A 17,317-nucleotide genomic window follows, 5' to 3' on the forward strand; every position below is an offset into this window, starting at 1 on the left:
CAGTTGCATATTTTTAGCAAGAACTTCCCAAAAATATCTCTGCCTCTCCTCTGGAATAAACAGTTCTACCACACTATTGGTTCCTCAAAAAGAACATATCATATCATCCAAAGCCTTAAAAGGAAAGCATCTGAAAACCTTTGATGAAGTGCAGTACTACAGAGATTTCATGTCTGGGGAAGACAAAAAAAAACACTACAGCAGAGACCACTAATCTTCTACGAAAACCCGTGAGTACAAATCTACTCAAAGTAACTTATGGAAGACAACATCTGCCTACACAGAAAGCGTAATGTCACTGTAATATGTATTCCCACGCCTTACTTACAAAAGCAGTAAAGATGCTTTCATGCAGATTTTAGCGTGTGCTGGCAATTCGATTAATTTCTCTAGCAGGATGCTTGCTCTTGTACAGCATTAGCTACCACTATGCATTCCCACTATTTAGCCTGAGTACATGCTACAGTCACACTATTCTTTTGAAATAATGTGACCAAAATTTACAGTATATGTACTAAAATGCATAAATGTCAGACTTTTGCATAAATATAGGATGCGGCTTTGCAAAAAGCAATAACGTATTAGGAGTTACTGGACGTGTTTCTAACATACATATTCCCATAGGAAGAATAAAGGAAGCTTCCTCCTGAAGTCACACCAAACCAAACAGCTATAACGAGAACAATCCCAGAGTGTATCAACTTCTTGATATAGTACAAATTTACAAGCCATGACAAAAGTATAACCGAAAAATAAGAACCACGTGCTTCCAAAGACACAACTTTTCAGGAAATCTGCCCAAGACTGCTAAAAATCCTTCTACTCAATACCGTTAATTCCTGGCTAAAACCTCAGTGAAAAAAGCTGGTTTCCAGCATAGGGGCAAAGTAAGTTGAATAAATAGTGATGATTAGTCCCAATATTATACAGCAACTCTTGCACCTGATTCATAGCAATTGGAGGAACTCAGAAAGAACTGAGACCTGGCAGAGGATGCAGGTACAAGGGAATCCTAAGTCTGGAATCCTGATTTGGGAAGATGGTTATCACACAGTAGTGAAGTGGAGAGATTACACTCTAAAAATCACTCCTTTCCTCCAAAAGAAACAAACCAGAGTCTATCTGTGTCTATGTAATTAAGGCAAACAAACTTTACAACCAACGTTCAACATTTCCTGAAAGCCATAACAAAAGAGAAAGCATGTTTTAGTCTTGTTCTAAGTGTCTGAAGGTTGCTATGCACCATCAAAAATGCACTGTGTTTTTCCAGATGCTTCTCAGCTAAAACATGCTGGAGATTCTACTCACAGTGTGTCAATACAGAAGTAGCTTTTGAAGTACTAGGAGACAAACCACAAGTTTTCCATTAATAAATTTAGAATTAGTAGAAGAGATGTAAGCAAAGTAACAAATTCCCCATTTCATTACATCAAAATCTAAGACAGAGATCTATTTTGAGGTGACCACACATTCTCTTCATCTATTCACAAAAAAGGTTTCCTAGAAAGACTTGATTTAGTTACCAAATAAGAAATATCTAAGAAGTTAAACCTTTTACTAACTGCAACAACCACATTTACAAACAAACACACAAACACCCTCTCTTCGCCTTCCCCTTCACTCTCCACCCCAGCATACTTAAAAAAAAAAAATCATTAAATAGGGAGAAAAATTGTGCTTTCTGCTGATTAAATACCCAAACTGTATGTAAATTCAGTTGTGTCCACATAAATGTGTTCAAAATCGAAAACTTTACCTATGAACTTTCAAAATAAGAATTTATGCTGTTTTCCACTGAACAACATTTTTCTTGGGAGTATCTCATAAATCAGTATTATACTATAGAAGACTTTTTTTCTCAGAAGTTAAACACAGTGTAGAAGAAGCTTCTGAAAAATACTTATGTTAACCTATTAGTATCTAATATATAAAATACATCTTCTCTCAAGACTTACATGGGACTTTGCACTTACTTTTGAGATTTCTGAAACCTAAGACCTTCAAACCAGTTAACAACAGAAAAAAAATACAAAACAAACCTGAAGACGATAGATTAAATGAAATCAGTTAAGATGATCAGTATAGCTACTGAAATGAAAACACTTCAGATGCTAATCTGGTTCTGTGCTAGAGACCATACAGATATATGGTAGTACTCTAAAGTTTCTAATGTCTACATAGTAATAAATATCCAGTTAAACAGACAATGGAGACAACATAGTAGTATATATTACCCAATCATTATACTGCCTTTAAAAGAACAGATATGATTTTGACCTAATACCTCCTTCACATTAAGTTCAAATGGGAATATGAATAGAAATGGGATAAAGGAGTTTGCCTGTATTTTCTCAAATCAGGCAACATGAGTAGTTAATTCATAATTCTAATACCAATACTTAATACAAATTTTGACTCATGGTACTGCTAGGATTTTAGACATTATAAACCGTGTCAACTGTACTTCAACCAGACACGTGGTTCAAAATAAGAGTAGCTTAAAAAGAATTTTGAAACAGAAGAGCTTCACTTTCCATCCATCAAGACCCCAAATAAAGAATAACAGATATTAAAAGTATGCATATATGGAGATCACAGTTCATTGCTGAAGGGGAACGGAGGTGAATGTCATAGAAGAACCTATACTGAATACACAGATTTGAATTATGTGACAGTGACAGGAAGCTCTTATAGATATAGATATATATATATATGGGGTTTATATGCATATATATATTTATATAATATATATAGTGTATAAACACACACACAATCCTTTTACCTTTATCTTGCACTTCTTTTGAAAATCGCTCCCTTTCAATAGCTGATTCACGTTCTATCCGCTCAATTTCAGCCAATGCATCCAATTCTACTTCATCATATGACGTTATAGCTCCTTGTTGCGAAACCTGTTGTTGTGTCTGTACCACAGGAGTCTGAGGTTGTTTTGCAGCAACTGAAGTATTCTGTTGTAAAACAGGCACTTGTTGTGCCTGAAGGAAAGCTGTCTGTTCATGCTGCGGCAAACACTGAGCAGCGTTTAGTGGGCGGTTAACATCCTGTGGAGTAACGGGTGTTTTAGAAGTCTGTCCTGGGTACTGCACATTAAAAGGAATATCACCCTCTGACACACTGCTGTTTTCCAAACCAGAAAGCATATCATCCTGCTGGTCCATATCCGAAGATCTTACACGAGAGAGTCTTAATGTAAGCTTAGTGGAGTCCTTGGAAGGAGAGCTAATGATATCATACATTGCAGCTTTTTCAGTCTGGTCTTTTTCATCCTTGCCTAACTTCATTTTCTTTTGTTTCTTTTGCTTTCTTTCTGGAGAATCTAACAGTATGTCTGGGGGAACATCTCTAGGTGATGAATAAGGTGGAGGCTGAGATTGTTGGATTAAAGGTTGTCTTGATCCTAGAATAATAATTCAGAAAAACTGAAGAGTTATGTTGTTTCAGGTTTATATAAAAACACACTAAACATAACCTACATAATTTTAATGTGTATTTCTATATATATCTGTGTTCACAAAAGGGCTAAATAAGATTGGTAGGAAGCACATCATTCCTAGATCAAGATGTAATCCAGATAGTTGTAGTGTTTTTCCTACAAATTTTAGCAGTTCGCTGCAGCTAGAGAAGGGATCATTTCAGAGAAGATGGAACAAAAAAGTCCACCACCAAAAAAGAACACACAAAAAACAGTACCTGCATGTTTAGAATATCAACTATTAGAAAATGGCCAATGAAAGCAAATTGACTACAGAAAAAGGAAAGATCAAAAGGATTCTTAGTAAGGCCCAGTGATGAAGACTTAGTGATCAGTGTATAGGCATTAGCCATTTCAGCCACATATTTTTAATTAAAGAAAAAAAAAATACCAAAACATACAGTCCTTAACGTTAATTCTGACAGTTCATTTTAGGTAAACTTATTCCAACCTCCCCCACTCACTACCATCTAGAAAACACTAATTGTCTTAGGCAAGAAATGGTAGAAAAATGCCTTATCTCCCCATTCTTCATAATTTTTTTAAACATATGAATTTTTACTTCTGCATGCACTCATTACAAGCTTTCAGTGTATCTAGAGAAATTTTTAAGAGGACATTTTTAATTAAGAACATTCTCCAATTAATCACATCTAAAATTTTTGTTCCTCAAATTAAACCAGCTCCCCATAACTGTCAGCCCAGAAAGCTCTGAAAAACAGGGAAGCTTTTCAACCTGTCCCAATTATAATTTTGAGCTATAATTTTTGGCTTAAAAAGGAATACTGAGTGAGGGGGAGGGTGTCCTGGTGGTGAAGAAAAAGTCTGTTGCCTGGACCAATAGGGTCAGCCTCCTCTTGTCAAAGAAAATATTTACCAGGTTCCATCCACCCATTGGGAAACACTGGTCCTCGGAAAGCAGTGACTGAGGTTATTATTATTTCCTCCTGCTCAGGTCATCATAGGTCAGTACGTCTAACATCAAAAAATAATTGGAATACAGGTGTCCATACGCTTCCCTCAAGAAACACCATTAAACAAGAAGCAGCTTTATTCTGAAGCTTAATTTTTTAACAGATATTTTAAGAAATATCAGGAGTCATTAAAGGATTTACTGACCTGTAGATGAAAAAAAGAATGGATACGTCTAACAAAGGTATTCACATGAAAAATGTGCCTTTACTGACGACTTCTTTGCATAGACCACTACACTTATTTTCTTTTTCTAGTACATTCTGTGCAAAGTCCTTTAACTTCCATGTGTAGAGAACACCATATGAAATGGGTTTATGTCACCTGTTCTTGACCATGAGCAACAAACCCATATTCTGCCAATAACACCAACAATATTGGGAAGGCCTGTTTTGACTCATTCTGATTCTTGAGATATTTCCACTACTTCACCTCCTCAAATTAGATACCACACTCAACCACCAGTACTGAAGTCTTGGCTAAGATCTCTCACTTGCCTTTCACCACAGTTGCTATTCTTGTGATGCTCCCGCCCCCACTCCAATTACTGTGTCTTTTGGTAACTTACAAGATTATCTTAGTGTGATGTATACCAGAAATCATTAGCTACCGATTTCTTTTATGGTAACAACTATCACTCAGGAAATACAAGCTATATTTTTATTTTTACAAATATTAGAAGCAGCTCAGAACTTTTCAAAGACATCTTACTGACATCTTACTCTTGAATTATCTCTTAAATTAATACTTCTGAGGTTGTAACAGTGGAACATTCACTGCTTTGCACAGCTAAACTTTTAATAGAGGACATGAATATGATTCTCTCTTGTCATAAACTTTTATGTAAGTATGACAAGATTGTTCTGATTTGGTATTAATCTGGTATTTGTCATGCTGAAAAATAAACCTGCAGCAAGAGATAAGGTGGTTCTTTTTACCTTTCAGTAGACTTGAGGAGGTCAGAAGGATTTCAGTGCATTTCATTGAACATATTATAGAATCCAGTAAATGAAGAAACAAAAATAAAGTTTTTTCCTCTCCTAGGCAGCACTACGAATAGGTATTTGAAAGTATTTTGCTCGTGAAGGGAACTCCTGAAAGGTGTTCATAGTGAGGCCTATCAGCTGTATTTTAAGAACACATGTTCTGGCAATAACTTCGCATATTTCTGAAACGTTGTCTCTGGCAACAAGGAGGCTTAGAAGCTGCAATGCCTATGTTTTGAGGTGAAAAGAAATTGAAAGAGATGAAGCATTCTGGAACAGTTTCATTCTACCATAGACATTAGCATTTTTGAACAGGTATCACACTCTGAACATGTACCACGTTCATCTGGATGCTTACACTTCAGAAAAAACGTCACCCATTATACAGCGGGAGTTGTGCCTATTGCTGTTGAAGTCAGTCTGGAATACTACCTATGGGAGAAGGCTTGGGCCAGTTTGTATCTGCGAACGAAACTCTTGCAAGATTTGCTGATGACAGAAGAAATGTTTTTGTGGAAAAAATGCACAGACGGGCAGGTATGATCTGTTTGCTGAACCAGTCAAGATTCCACGCTTGAGAAGGTTTGTTCTACAAAATGCTCTCAATGTAGTAAATCACACAATGATCTTTGGAAACGGTCTTTGGGAATGAACTGCATTTCAGAATATTATTTTAGAACAGAGAAATATGTAGGCATCTTTTGAGTCTACATCTAGGGCTGTGAAGCAATTCAGGAGAAAAAAAAGAGTCTGATTTTCTGTAGATGATCTTCCATAGTATCAGCAAAAGAAATGCGTGCTATTTCTTGTTATATGGCAGGAATATGTAAAATTTGCAAGATATAAAGAGATTCTCCACTGATTTGGGAAGGTCATTATATCTTTACCGAAGAGCAAGTATGATGGTCAACCAGATAACATCAAACATAGCCAAGAAGCAAGTAACATCAATAGGAAATAAGGCCTCTACAGAGAATAAATACAACCATCAACAATACCTCCATAGTCTTTCAGTAACAGTCATTCTGATCACCCATTACAATCCTGGGACTGGTTTTCTATATTAATTAGTTTTCATGATGGTTCGAAGTGGTAGGTGGCATTAAGTATGGAACAACTTTCATCAATTACTGTATCAATTTCTAAACACCTTTCTTCTGTGACTCTTGACTGATTTTTTACCAAATCCTTTATAATGCAAGCAACTATAAAATGCATTGCATTGACAGTGACTCAGCCTTCTTAAAAATGTACAGTTTCAAATCCACTTCTTGTTTACCCATGGAATGGTTTCACCTGCTCCTTGTGCCTCAGTAAACTGTGCAGCAAACAAGTAAGCTCTTGTCCAGGAGACCGCACAAACTACTGTCATCTCTATGTTATGGTTTTTGTCTGCATGCTTTCTAGTTGCACCACAGTACTGACATTTTATTTAAGCATTCATGATACTTCCACTGATCATCTTTGAGCCTCTTCAGATGAAACACTAATTGCCTTTCAAAGCTGATGCACCAATGTCACACAATTGATCACATCCATCATTGTGATCCACATGGTTAAAAAAACAACTATTAAGGTAACCATGAACTTAGGAGTCACATCTTTTACAGAATTTTAAAGAACTACTAGCTTTCCACATGTACACCAACAACCTCCAAAGCATCACTCAAAACAGTTTCTTCATATTCCTATAACTCCCTTGAAGGTAGATTCCCAGATGTTGACAGAAAGTCTTTCACTTATCCTATATTTTCTTTGCCAGAAGGAGGGTTTCCTATGCATGAAAGCCGGAAAAATCTGCTAGTGAATAAATGAGGACTAATGGCTAATACTTGGTTCACAGCACACTGGAGAGAAACTTTAGGAACATTCAGGTGCTATGCCTTTTAAAATCCATAGCAAAGTGATCCTTGAGACTCCAGGAACATTATTTAAGTGGGTACCAAATTGTTGTACAAACCTGGACAGCATTCCAGACCTTTTACTGGAAAAGTTTTTGGAAAGAGAGACTTTAAGAAATGCATATGTGCTACACATGGATTACTGGACCTCATAACCAAATAATTATATTGTAAGTAAGTTCCTAAAGGCAGAAGCTGGGGAAGAGAAAAGAACCACAGCACCCATACTGCATTCATACTGATGTTTGTCTGTTGGGAAAGCTGAGAACCTGGTGATGATAGAACCTGAGGAACACACTACTACCAAAAGCTTTTAAGAGACTGCAGTAACAACGTGTAATTTGAAGTGTCTCATTTTTTAAATATAATATGATCCTATTCACCACTCACATAAATTAAATGTTTTCATGAAAATGGAATCAGACAAATTCACCCTGGAACTCTGGCTAAACCAAACTCAGAACTGGCAATAATCATCTTGAGAATTTGTGCCTCCAGCAGACTCAAAGCAGGAAACAGCCCCTTCAAAATGATGGTAAAGGACTGCCCAGGGTATTATACATAGTCTGTACGATTTAAGAAGATACAGAGATAATAATAAAGAGGTAGTATTCCAAACTGATATTGTTAAGAAGAAGTGTCAAAGGAAAAAAAAGTATTCTCTACAGTAGAAGGCTTTGTGGATTAACGAGAAGTGAGTGCCACATCTGTACTTTAGCATGGCTTTCTATACAACTTCTCATAATTTCACTAACAAGCTGAGGAAGTAAGATCTAAACAAAAATACTGTAAGAGTCCAGTATACCCTATTGCAAAACTGTGTCCATAGACTATTAATTATTCTTGGTAAAAATGGATTAAGAGAGTATAGATGAAGGAATGCAGCTTTCCAGAGCACTGTCTTAAGAATAGTCATATAAATATTTGTCATTAACAATTTCTTGTGAAACAGAATTAGAGTGTTTTATTAATCTAAAGATCATAACAGCTTTTGGTGTTGAGTCTTAGAGAAAGAGGCCCACAACTGTATTTAAAATCAGAACCAAAATTTACAATTGTATTGACTAACTTGAATAATCTTTTGAAAAACAAAAGAAATTCAGTGAGAAGCAGCACCAACTTCTTATTCATCTGAGAAATAGCAATTGTAACAACATGAGAGGAAGATAAATAAGCTCTATAGAAAGACAGCAATACGTTCAAACCAACTTGCAATATGAATCTAAATTATAAACAAAGAGCAGCCATACTGTCATATACAACAATAGTGTCATACGAAGTTTGTGTACCATACTCTTATGACGACTCATCCTTTAAAGTCTTCAAATAGAGTCATAGATACATCTTAGGACAGTACAACATCAAGACAAATGCAGAACGATCAGAATTCAGATAAAAACATCGAAGACAATTAGAAGCTCAGAAATTATGACTTATGTAAAGATGACAGGAAGAAACCATGCTGTTCAGTCTGTAGATCAGATTAGTGCAAGACAAGATAACACTCTTTGATATGTAAATGACTGCTTATAAAAAAAAGGACATTACTTCTTTTTTCCTTGCCCGTTGGAAAGAAGTCAAGAAGTGTCATGCCTAATTGCAACAAAAATAATTCAGGCTAAGCATTAGAAGGAAAGGTTTCTAGCACTAAGAATTCAAATAGGTTGCAGGACAAGAGTAAGGAAACTCCATTACTGAAATTTATGGAAAAAAAAAAAGATGGAATTATTTGGAGTGATACTGGTACAGCTCACCCAACATGAGGCTAAGAAGACGGAAAGTCCCCAAGCCTTTTCCTGCTGTGTTTTCTGAAAATCACAGAATCTTCCTCTGGAAATCTTCTCAAGTTTTATACTAGATACAAAGAAATTATTACTTCTTTTGACTAACAAACAACGTTGATATTCTTTTCCAAAGAGTATAACTTAAATTAAAATTCAAACGTAAAGGGAGACCATATGAGAGACAAAGAAGAGCATACATTTGGTGAGGGACAGATTGTATTCACTTTGCACATACTGTTTCAACAGTTTTCGGGAACAGTCCCAGCTCCTTTTCCAGAGCTTCAAATGCCTCATGAAAAACTCAGCTTTGGCTGCCTTCAGAAGCATACTTGCATAAAAAAAAAAAGAAGACTTGAAGAAAGAACCAAGAATGAAAGTTTGGTTTTGCCCTGTCAGAAAAAATCTTTGCATAAATTTCATCCACCTTTCATTTGAAGGAGAGAGGGCGAGATCATAAATTTTCTTAACAAGTATCTTTGAGAGCACTGAAGTCAGCACTACAGATTCTAGAAGATTCCTAATCTCCACTATGCATTCAGAGATCAAGCGTAGAGGAATCTCTCTGGAGAAGTCCTATAAATCCCTAAGACAACGAAAGTAATATTTCCAAATTATCCAGAAAATAATCAAATACCCGTTAACAATTTATGGAGGGAATGTAAGTTATTTTAGGAAAAGAGTGCAAAATTATATAGTTTCATACCGGTTGTTGCTAGTCCTTACAGGTATTTTCCAAGAGTTCAGGAAACTGTATGGAAACAGGACTAGAAATTACGTGAACTCTTTAGAAAGCACTGGGCTAAAAACATTGCACAAGGATCTCCTTTACACTCATCTTTAGAAGTTGTCTTAGAAAAAATAAAATTAAAAAAATCTTTTTTGAGGTTCCAGAACAGCAGAACAAAGTGGAAAAGTAGAACAAATAGATAAAGGCTTTTGATGAGTAACCAATCTCGAATAATGGAACCCACAGAATATTTTTATGATATCAACAAAAGGAAAATACTCCATGTTAATTTTTCATAGATGAATTAATAAAAACGAAGTTTTCAGAAGTCAGATGTGGTAACAAATGATAGCATGAAAGCAGGGTCATTATTCTGCTTACATAGCTATAAATAAAAAAATCTACATATAGAAAAAAAAAAAAAAAAGAAAGGATAAAGACCAGCCTAGATATTCTGCATAAAACTTCGGTTGCTCTGGTACTTTACTGGAGCAGAAGTGAAGCAAAGATTTCTGTAACAGAGAAATCTTACTCCACCAAGTAAGCAAATAACCAACCAAAATTAAAAAATGTAACTTCTTAATCTCTCAAATATTTGCCAGAGTTGCAAACAGAATTTCCTCTTAATTCAGATTCTGTCAATCAGATGATATGTTCAGTTTTAAAGTAATTCAAAACTGTGCAACCACATTCTCCAAGTCTCCAAAAGTCCTTGCTACTTCCATGTCAGAAGTACAGAAGTACAGTCTACCTGTACCTTTGGTAACTGTCTGAAGTTTCTATGTCTATAAGAAAGCTTATATGCTATAACATCCTTCCTGAGATCTCTCTCTGGACTGATGATGTCTAGTGCCATTCTCTTCATCCTCCCAAACAATGAAATATTTTGCTAATTTTCTGTGATCTGTCGACCAAACTTTTAAGGGCCAATTAGAGTAGAAGCAAAAAGGTCAGCATAGACACTTGCTGTTTGTTCATCCCTGGAAAATTTATCAGCACAACTTTCACTCAAAATCATAGACCAAAAACTCACTGACAAGGATCTCATGTTTTAAGTAACACTGCAATTATCCACATCTCTTCCATACATCACTAAAATACAAAATTAGAGGAAGTAAATGTCTGGCCAGATTCCTGCAGCACCCATAACTGATTCTCTCAAACAGCATTCATTAATCTCTTCAACAAGGCAAAATGGTAGCAACACTAGTAACAGTATTTCAGTTGTGTGCTTTGGCAATGGGAAAAATAAAGCTAACATACAGATAAATAAATCAAAAAGCTCCTCTTGCACTTTTTCAATCTCTCTAATGCTGAAACATCACAATCTGAACTGCACAATCAGATTGTTTTCAGAAAAAAAAAATCTGAAACGGTATCCCTTTAAAATGGGGTTCTGAGACAGCCAAATGAAACAGCAGCAACTTTAATAACTCAGATATTCTTCTGGCTGAGTGGTAAATGTGTACCTGAGCGGAAATAACTCAGAGTCACAATGCTGTTAAACTGGTGAGACTGACAAAGAGAAAGAAACAACTACATTTAGTCCTCGGCATTTACACAAGTCTCACAAGCCCTTTAGCACAAGGCCTCCTGAAAAACTGATGCTTCTGGAATTTCATACATGCATTTCTAACTTGCCACTTCACCCACCTTCACTCTATTGTTGTTTAACATAGTATATGCCTACAGAAGATGAGCCACAAAGATCATTTAGCAGTCATGGGATCACAGGATAACTCAGTTAAGAAGGGACCTCCAGAGGTCTTTAGTCTATCCTCATGCTCAAAGGAGGGTGAGCAAGGTCACATTATGCAGGTTTACTCAGCCTGACCTTGAAAACCTCCAAGGATAGAAAATGCACAGATATCCTGGGCAACCTTTTCCAGTGCTCAACTGTCCTGATAGTGAAAGAATTTTTCCTTAGAACAAGTCAGAAATTCCCATTTCAATTTAAGTCCATTATAATGTCATCCTTCCTCTACAACACTGAAAAGCCTCACTCGGGTCTTTCTGATAGTCTCCTATGCTATGTGTATTGAGTTAATTGAGCTGCTTTCTAATTTCATGTTCTTAAAATTTGATTATTGCAATTAAGACAAGCATTGCATGTTAAAACACTTTCGAGCCAGTTAAGAGTTCAATACTCGTAATGCTGCCTTTAAACCATTTCCTGTGCAGAGCAACTGAAATCATTCTTACAAAGAATTTAATCCTCATATTGGAAAGGATTTAAAATCCTTCTGTCCTCCATGAATTTGAACTTTGTTTTGAAGGATGGTTAGTCAATTTTCAGACCTTCAGAAATTTTTTCTAGATCAGGGCTCAAGCTAATTTTGTAACCAAAATGTAATGACATACTCTCTAGTACTACTTGAATACAGAAGTCAGAAGGAATAACTAAACACCTCTTTAAAATCTTTGTTCTTTAAAACTGGGAAATAGACTACCTTTAAGGGTTCCATCACTTCCAGCTGGAGAGCATACTGACTGTGGTGACCTCAAGGAAAAAGATGCAGCATTTCTTATTGAAGGATCGCCATCCTAAAGTGACAATGATAAAAAAAATTAACATTATGAAGATGAACACCTGGTAAAATAAAGACTGAAATTAGTACATATGCTGATAAAATGGATTGGACAAAAAGGCATACAAGAAATATCAGAAAAATATTTATTTACTTCATAATTTAGATTCCTATTAGACTACTATATAGGCAATATTCCAAAGCACAATTAGTCCTAATAAAAATCTATAACCAAAACATGTATGCAAAAATAAACCGATGTACATGTCTTTTAGCTAAATAAGCACTTTTGATTTACATTAATATTCCATTTAGAAGTTTTTTTTATTACAAGCACTCATAGTAAAGAGCTGAAGAGTAGATACATGACCTCTATACAATACCAACTGAAAGAAATTAAGCATAAAATACAGATTTTTGAAATGAATACCATTTTTTCACTTAACCTACCCTTGAAGCTTATCCACAATGCCATCGTACTTTTACAGTTGAACAAGTAAACTCTTTGTATTTATTTTCTCTAGCACACACACATTAGGACAGAACAAAATCTCAACCACTCCCATTGTAGCAGCTGAGATAGTTTTGTGTAAAACACAGCTGGAGTGACCTTAGCTTGTTATCTGCTTGTCTCAACAGTTAGACAGGAAATAACTCAATGGCAATATGAATCACTTTCCCAACATGCAAAACATGTTCTTCTCTCTTCTCAGTTTTGCACAGAACAACCTGCTTTGATGGAATTCATCATTTCTGACAAACTTCTTCATAATGTAATACTAACTACAATGCAGGGATGTCTGTGGTTTATCTTTAAAAATGTAAATTCATCTTCTTTTATTTCCCTCTCCCCCCTCATTATCCTAAAATTAAACATGAAGCCCACTATTCCAATTTCCATTTAATGTTCTACTTGGATTTTTTATTGCTTTAATGGAGCCCTCTGCTGGTCATGAATACACTCATTCACTCAATGGCCCAACTACATTTAAACTTGTATACAATAGTATTTCCCATTTTTAACTTTGTTTTTTATACAACAGCTACAGCAATGTTTTGCAAAGAGGAAACTGATGACCAATCTATGAAGAAACAATTTCTATTATTACAAACAAATTGTAAAGTGTCCATTCTTTTAAAGACTAAAGTCATACAAAGGAAGATTCCAAATAAGTTATACGGTTATTTAATCTGTTTCTTAATTAAATTGGTTATTTCAGTAGCTAATATGCTAACATGGCTCCTATTAAGGTATTTTTTCATATAACTTTTATTCCCCAAACTTGAATCATCTGATAAATACCTTTTATCCTTTCAACCTATTTCAATCCAATTAGTAGAATGTTAAAAGGCTCAACTGTAATCATGTCTTTACATGTCTGTATGAAAAAATTCAGCAGCTGGTAGTAAGTTAAAAAGCTAAACTGGCATTTCAAGGAGATAGAAGCCAGCAAAGTACACACTCCCTCAGCCAAATAGCTTATTTCCACGCGCATAGCTGTAAACTAGACAATATAAATGTTACTACTCGTGAAGGCATAGTTCACACTGCTCAGGTGAAAGAAAGAGTTTGAATTTTATAGACTGAATGTGCTTTCAAGTCAAAGACTATAAATCCACAAGAAACTAGATTTCACCACTCTCACCATCCATGAGCACTTAAAAACCAATTTTATTAGATTTTTTTTTTCCCATGAGACAATGAATCTGAAACTCAGGCTGTGCTATTAATTACACTTATTTTTGCAACATGCTTACAAAAGGATTTGTTGCCTCAAGCAAAGAAAGTCTCATATGCAAAGAAAACTAGTATTCAGATTCAAAGCAATAAAAAGAACTGTACCTTAAACATACATGTTGTTACTTTAAGTCAAAGTGAATTAATCTCGTGACGAGTTACTCACTTATCTACTAGACTGAAATTACAGAGTTGGTTTTTTTTCCAAACCTGACTTATCTTCTACTTGTAATAGATCTCAAAAAATAACCCAAAATATTGGAAGAAAAAAAAGCTTAGTAACTTTTTAGCATACATGTTTTATTATGACAGGAGAGGTCCTCTACCCATGATTGCCAAGGACATAGGCAAAGGCAACTTTTATTAAATTAACTAAACACCCAACTACGCAGATAACCTTTCAGATACATGTGACATTCTTAACATAACCGACAAATTTTCAGAAATGCCCGTTAACAGTTCAGATCTTTAATAGTGATATGTAAGCACAAACTGATGTTCTAGGAATGCTCTCAAGTCTACCATCATCCTTAAATTGAGGGGTGTACTTGCTGGTTTTGTAGAATCATGTATCACAAATACACAACATCCTGTAACTGTTCACTTCTTTTAAAGCAATAAAATCCTAAAACTAAGAAAAAGAAGAAAAAATAAAGAGTTTCAGTTTTATGATTTAATAACCCTAATTCATTACTATCTTCACAGGTCACACTGCTTCTGAAAAAGCAGCAATGTTGTTATTAAACTTGTTATTCATACACAGATGCAAAACTTTAATCCAAATTCGTTAAACTGTTTTCTGAATGATAGCTACTAAAATCAGATGTTAAAGATATAATTACAAATAAAATAAATGTAACGCATGTGCTCCATTAAGAAAATGCACAAAGGGATAGAAGTGCAAGTTTACTACTACATTGTACATTCAGTATTTCTCCAATTAAACCAACAAATGAGGGTATGCTTCACGTTTTCATAATGTGTACACTTCAGAAAAGTTTCATTTCTAAGTTTTCATGAACTAGGATGTTGTTCCATTTCTTGGATCACAAAATTAGGGATGAATATGTTTAAATATGTCCTCTTTAAAAAAATGTGAATTAAATTATCCTAATATTATATTTTTCTAAAATCCTGTCTTGAACAACTGCAACATTCTCTTAATAGTGTACCTTTAACATAGCTGAGCTGGGGTATATATGTACATTTAGTGCCAAGAACAGCTTCCTGTTTTGAAGAATTTGCATTGCTGAAGCAGAGACTGAAAAAACATCTGATGATTGTGTATTATCATAGATTCCTTCATTACAACACCCTCTTGTTTAAGATACTACTTCTTAGCAAATATTTTTAATCAGCATAATTCTCACATTAAAAAAATACTATTAAAACAAATAATTCTTTTGACATTCTGCTGTGTTAATCCTGGCAAGGTATTTAGGTAGCCTGGTGCTAAAGTACACTTGTTGAATATCACACTTTTTACTTCTACAAGCTAATTCAGGAAGACAAGAGCTGCCTACAGTTTTTTTAAGCTAAATAAAACATACATGCAATCACACACACACAAAAAAACCCCTCCTTGCCACCTGATTTTGACAAAAGAATAAAACTGAAACTTAAGTACTCTCTCCCCTGTTAATAAACTGAGTGCCCAACTTGTAAAGAAGAATCCCAACAACCTTCACCTATGGGATGAGATGCTCATTAAGAAAAAAATTAATTAGCAGTTCAAAAAAATACAGGAGAAAGGTTTTGTTTTGCTTTTTCCCTTCAGATTCAAGCTTTATGAAAGAATTTCTCCCACATGAAATGGATTCACTAGGGGAAAACTTCTTACAAAGAAACCAGGCCATAAAAGCACATAATAGACCAGTAAGAAAAAACGTCCATAGCAATTTTTGCCTTTGACAACACTACTTTATTAAGTAGGAGGTTATTCAAATATGTCAAGTCTAATTGATAACTGGAGAGATCTTCAGAGAGACAAGTTAACTATGCATCTCTTTAGAATCTTGTATTGTTTGCATCAACATATTGCTACAGTAGTTGTAGAGAAACTTCACATTATGTGAAGATTTTTTTACTTTTCCTAATGTCATCTGAATTAATGTTATGGATGATTCCAAACTAAAGAGAGATCTAGAAAAAATTAGATCTCACACATTAAGCTTGCATGGTTGTGTGTACGCATCTGAAATAGAAATATATTTTCAGTGGTTTTACATATCAACAACAAAGCAAAATATTTACTTCTAAGGTAGCTGAGCACACAGTTGCTTTATCATACTAAATATTTGCTTTATGATAATGAATTGATTTAGGTAACATACATCACTACTTAGTCTGTGCACCATCTGTAGGTAGTCTTCACTTGAGCCATGTCTAGAACTATCAGCATGATGATTAGCTGAATTTCCAGACAACTGACTTGAAACTTTATTTTCATGGAGATTCCTCATCCCAGCTGTGACAATGGGACTGGATACTGAAGCTGAAATACAAAAAAATGTAAGCAACTATACTGGTACATTCACATACTCATTAATTCTTAAAAAGTTTCAGAGAAAACACCATAATAGTGGATATTAATAAGCTGGATGCAAGAGGTCTGGAATCTGAACAAGAATTGGACTTTTTTTATTGAATCCTTTTCCCACAAATACCTTCAATAAAATTAGACAACAATTAGTGGATTTATAACCTAAATTCCACGTACAGATTAGTCAAGCTTCTCTCCACATCTATCCTAATTAGAGTCAGTATCGTACCCTTACTGGTTATAGAAAGCTTTGTTTTCCTCTATATGATTTGTATTCAGTACCTTTAGTAACTTCCAAGGTATTCATGAGACATACAAGATTACATACCTAACAGCTATATATATTTTAAGCATAATGTTAAACTTTAAGAACAAATTATTTAAAAGAATCCAAAAAGAACTGTACTTATCAACCAAAAATTGCCTAGATACTTTAACAGTGTTCAGGTTGTTCAAGATGGTTTTCAGAAAAGTGAAGAACAAGGAAATACTTTCATTCTGAAGGTCATCTTTGCCAGTTACTGCATACCTTGAGCATAATTCTAGTCAACTGCTTATTTGGCCTTAGCAAAAATCAGGTTTTTGCTAGTACAGATAAATGATGTCCACAGCTAATACATAAAAGTTTTTAGTTTGTTTTGATGTCTTC

The 17,317-nt window shown here is 34.9% G+C and overlaps 1 protein-coding gene across 8 annotated transcripts in view; it reads right to left on the reverse strand.

Moving 5' to 3' along the window:
• The window catches only part of NIPBL (NIPBL cohesin loading factor), a 161,781-nt gene that overhangs the window by 63,838 nt on the left and 80,626 nt on the right, over window positions 1-17,317 (reverse strand). For 6 of the 8 annotated variants that reach the window (XM_065860130.2, XM_071802483.1, XM_065860131.2 and 3 more), the window contains 3 exons: window positions 16,460-16,620; window positions 12,311-12,404; window positions 2,783-3,415 (listed from right to left, as the gene is read on the reverse strand). In XM_065860130.2, coding sequence (XP_065716202.1) covers window positions 2,783-3,415; window positions 12,311-12,404; window positions 16,460-16,620 — 888 coding nt within the window. The remainder of the gene's footprint in view (window positions 1-2,782; window positions 3,416-12,310; window positions 12,405-16,459; window positions 16,621-17,317) is intronic. The other 2 variants (XM_071802486.1, XM_071802488.1) reach the window with 1 other exon arrangement.

The sequence above is a fragment of the Patagioenas fasciata genome, chromosome Z (assembly GCF_037038585.1).
Source record: "Patagioenas fasciata isolate bPatFas1 chromosome Z, bPatFas1.hap1, whole genome shotgun sequence".
Lineage (NCBI taxonomy): Eukaryota > Metazoa > Chordata > Aves > Columbiformes > Columbidae > Patagioenas > Patagioenas fasciata.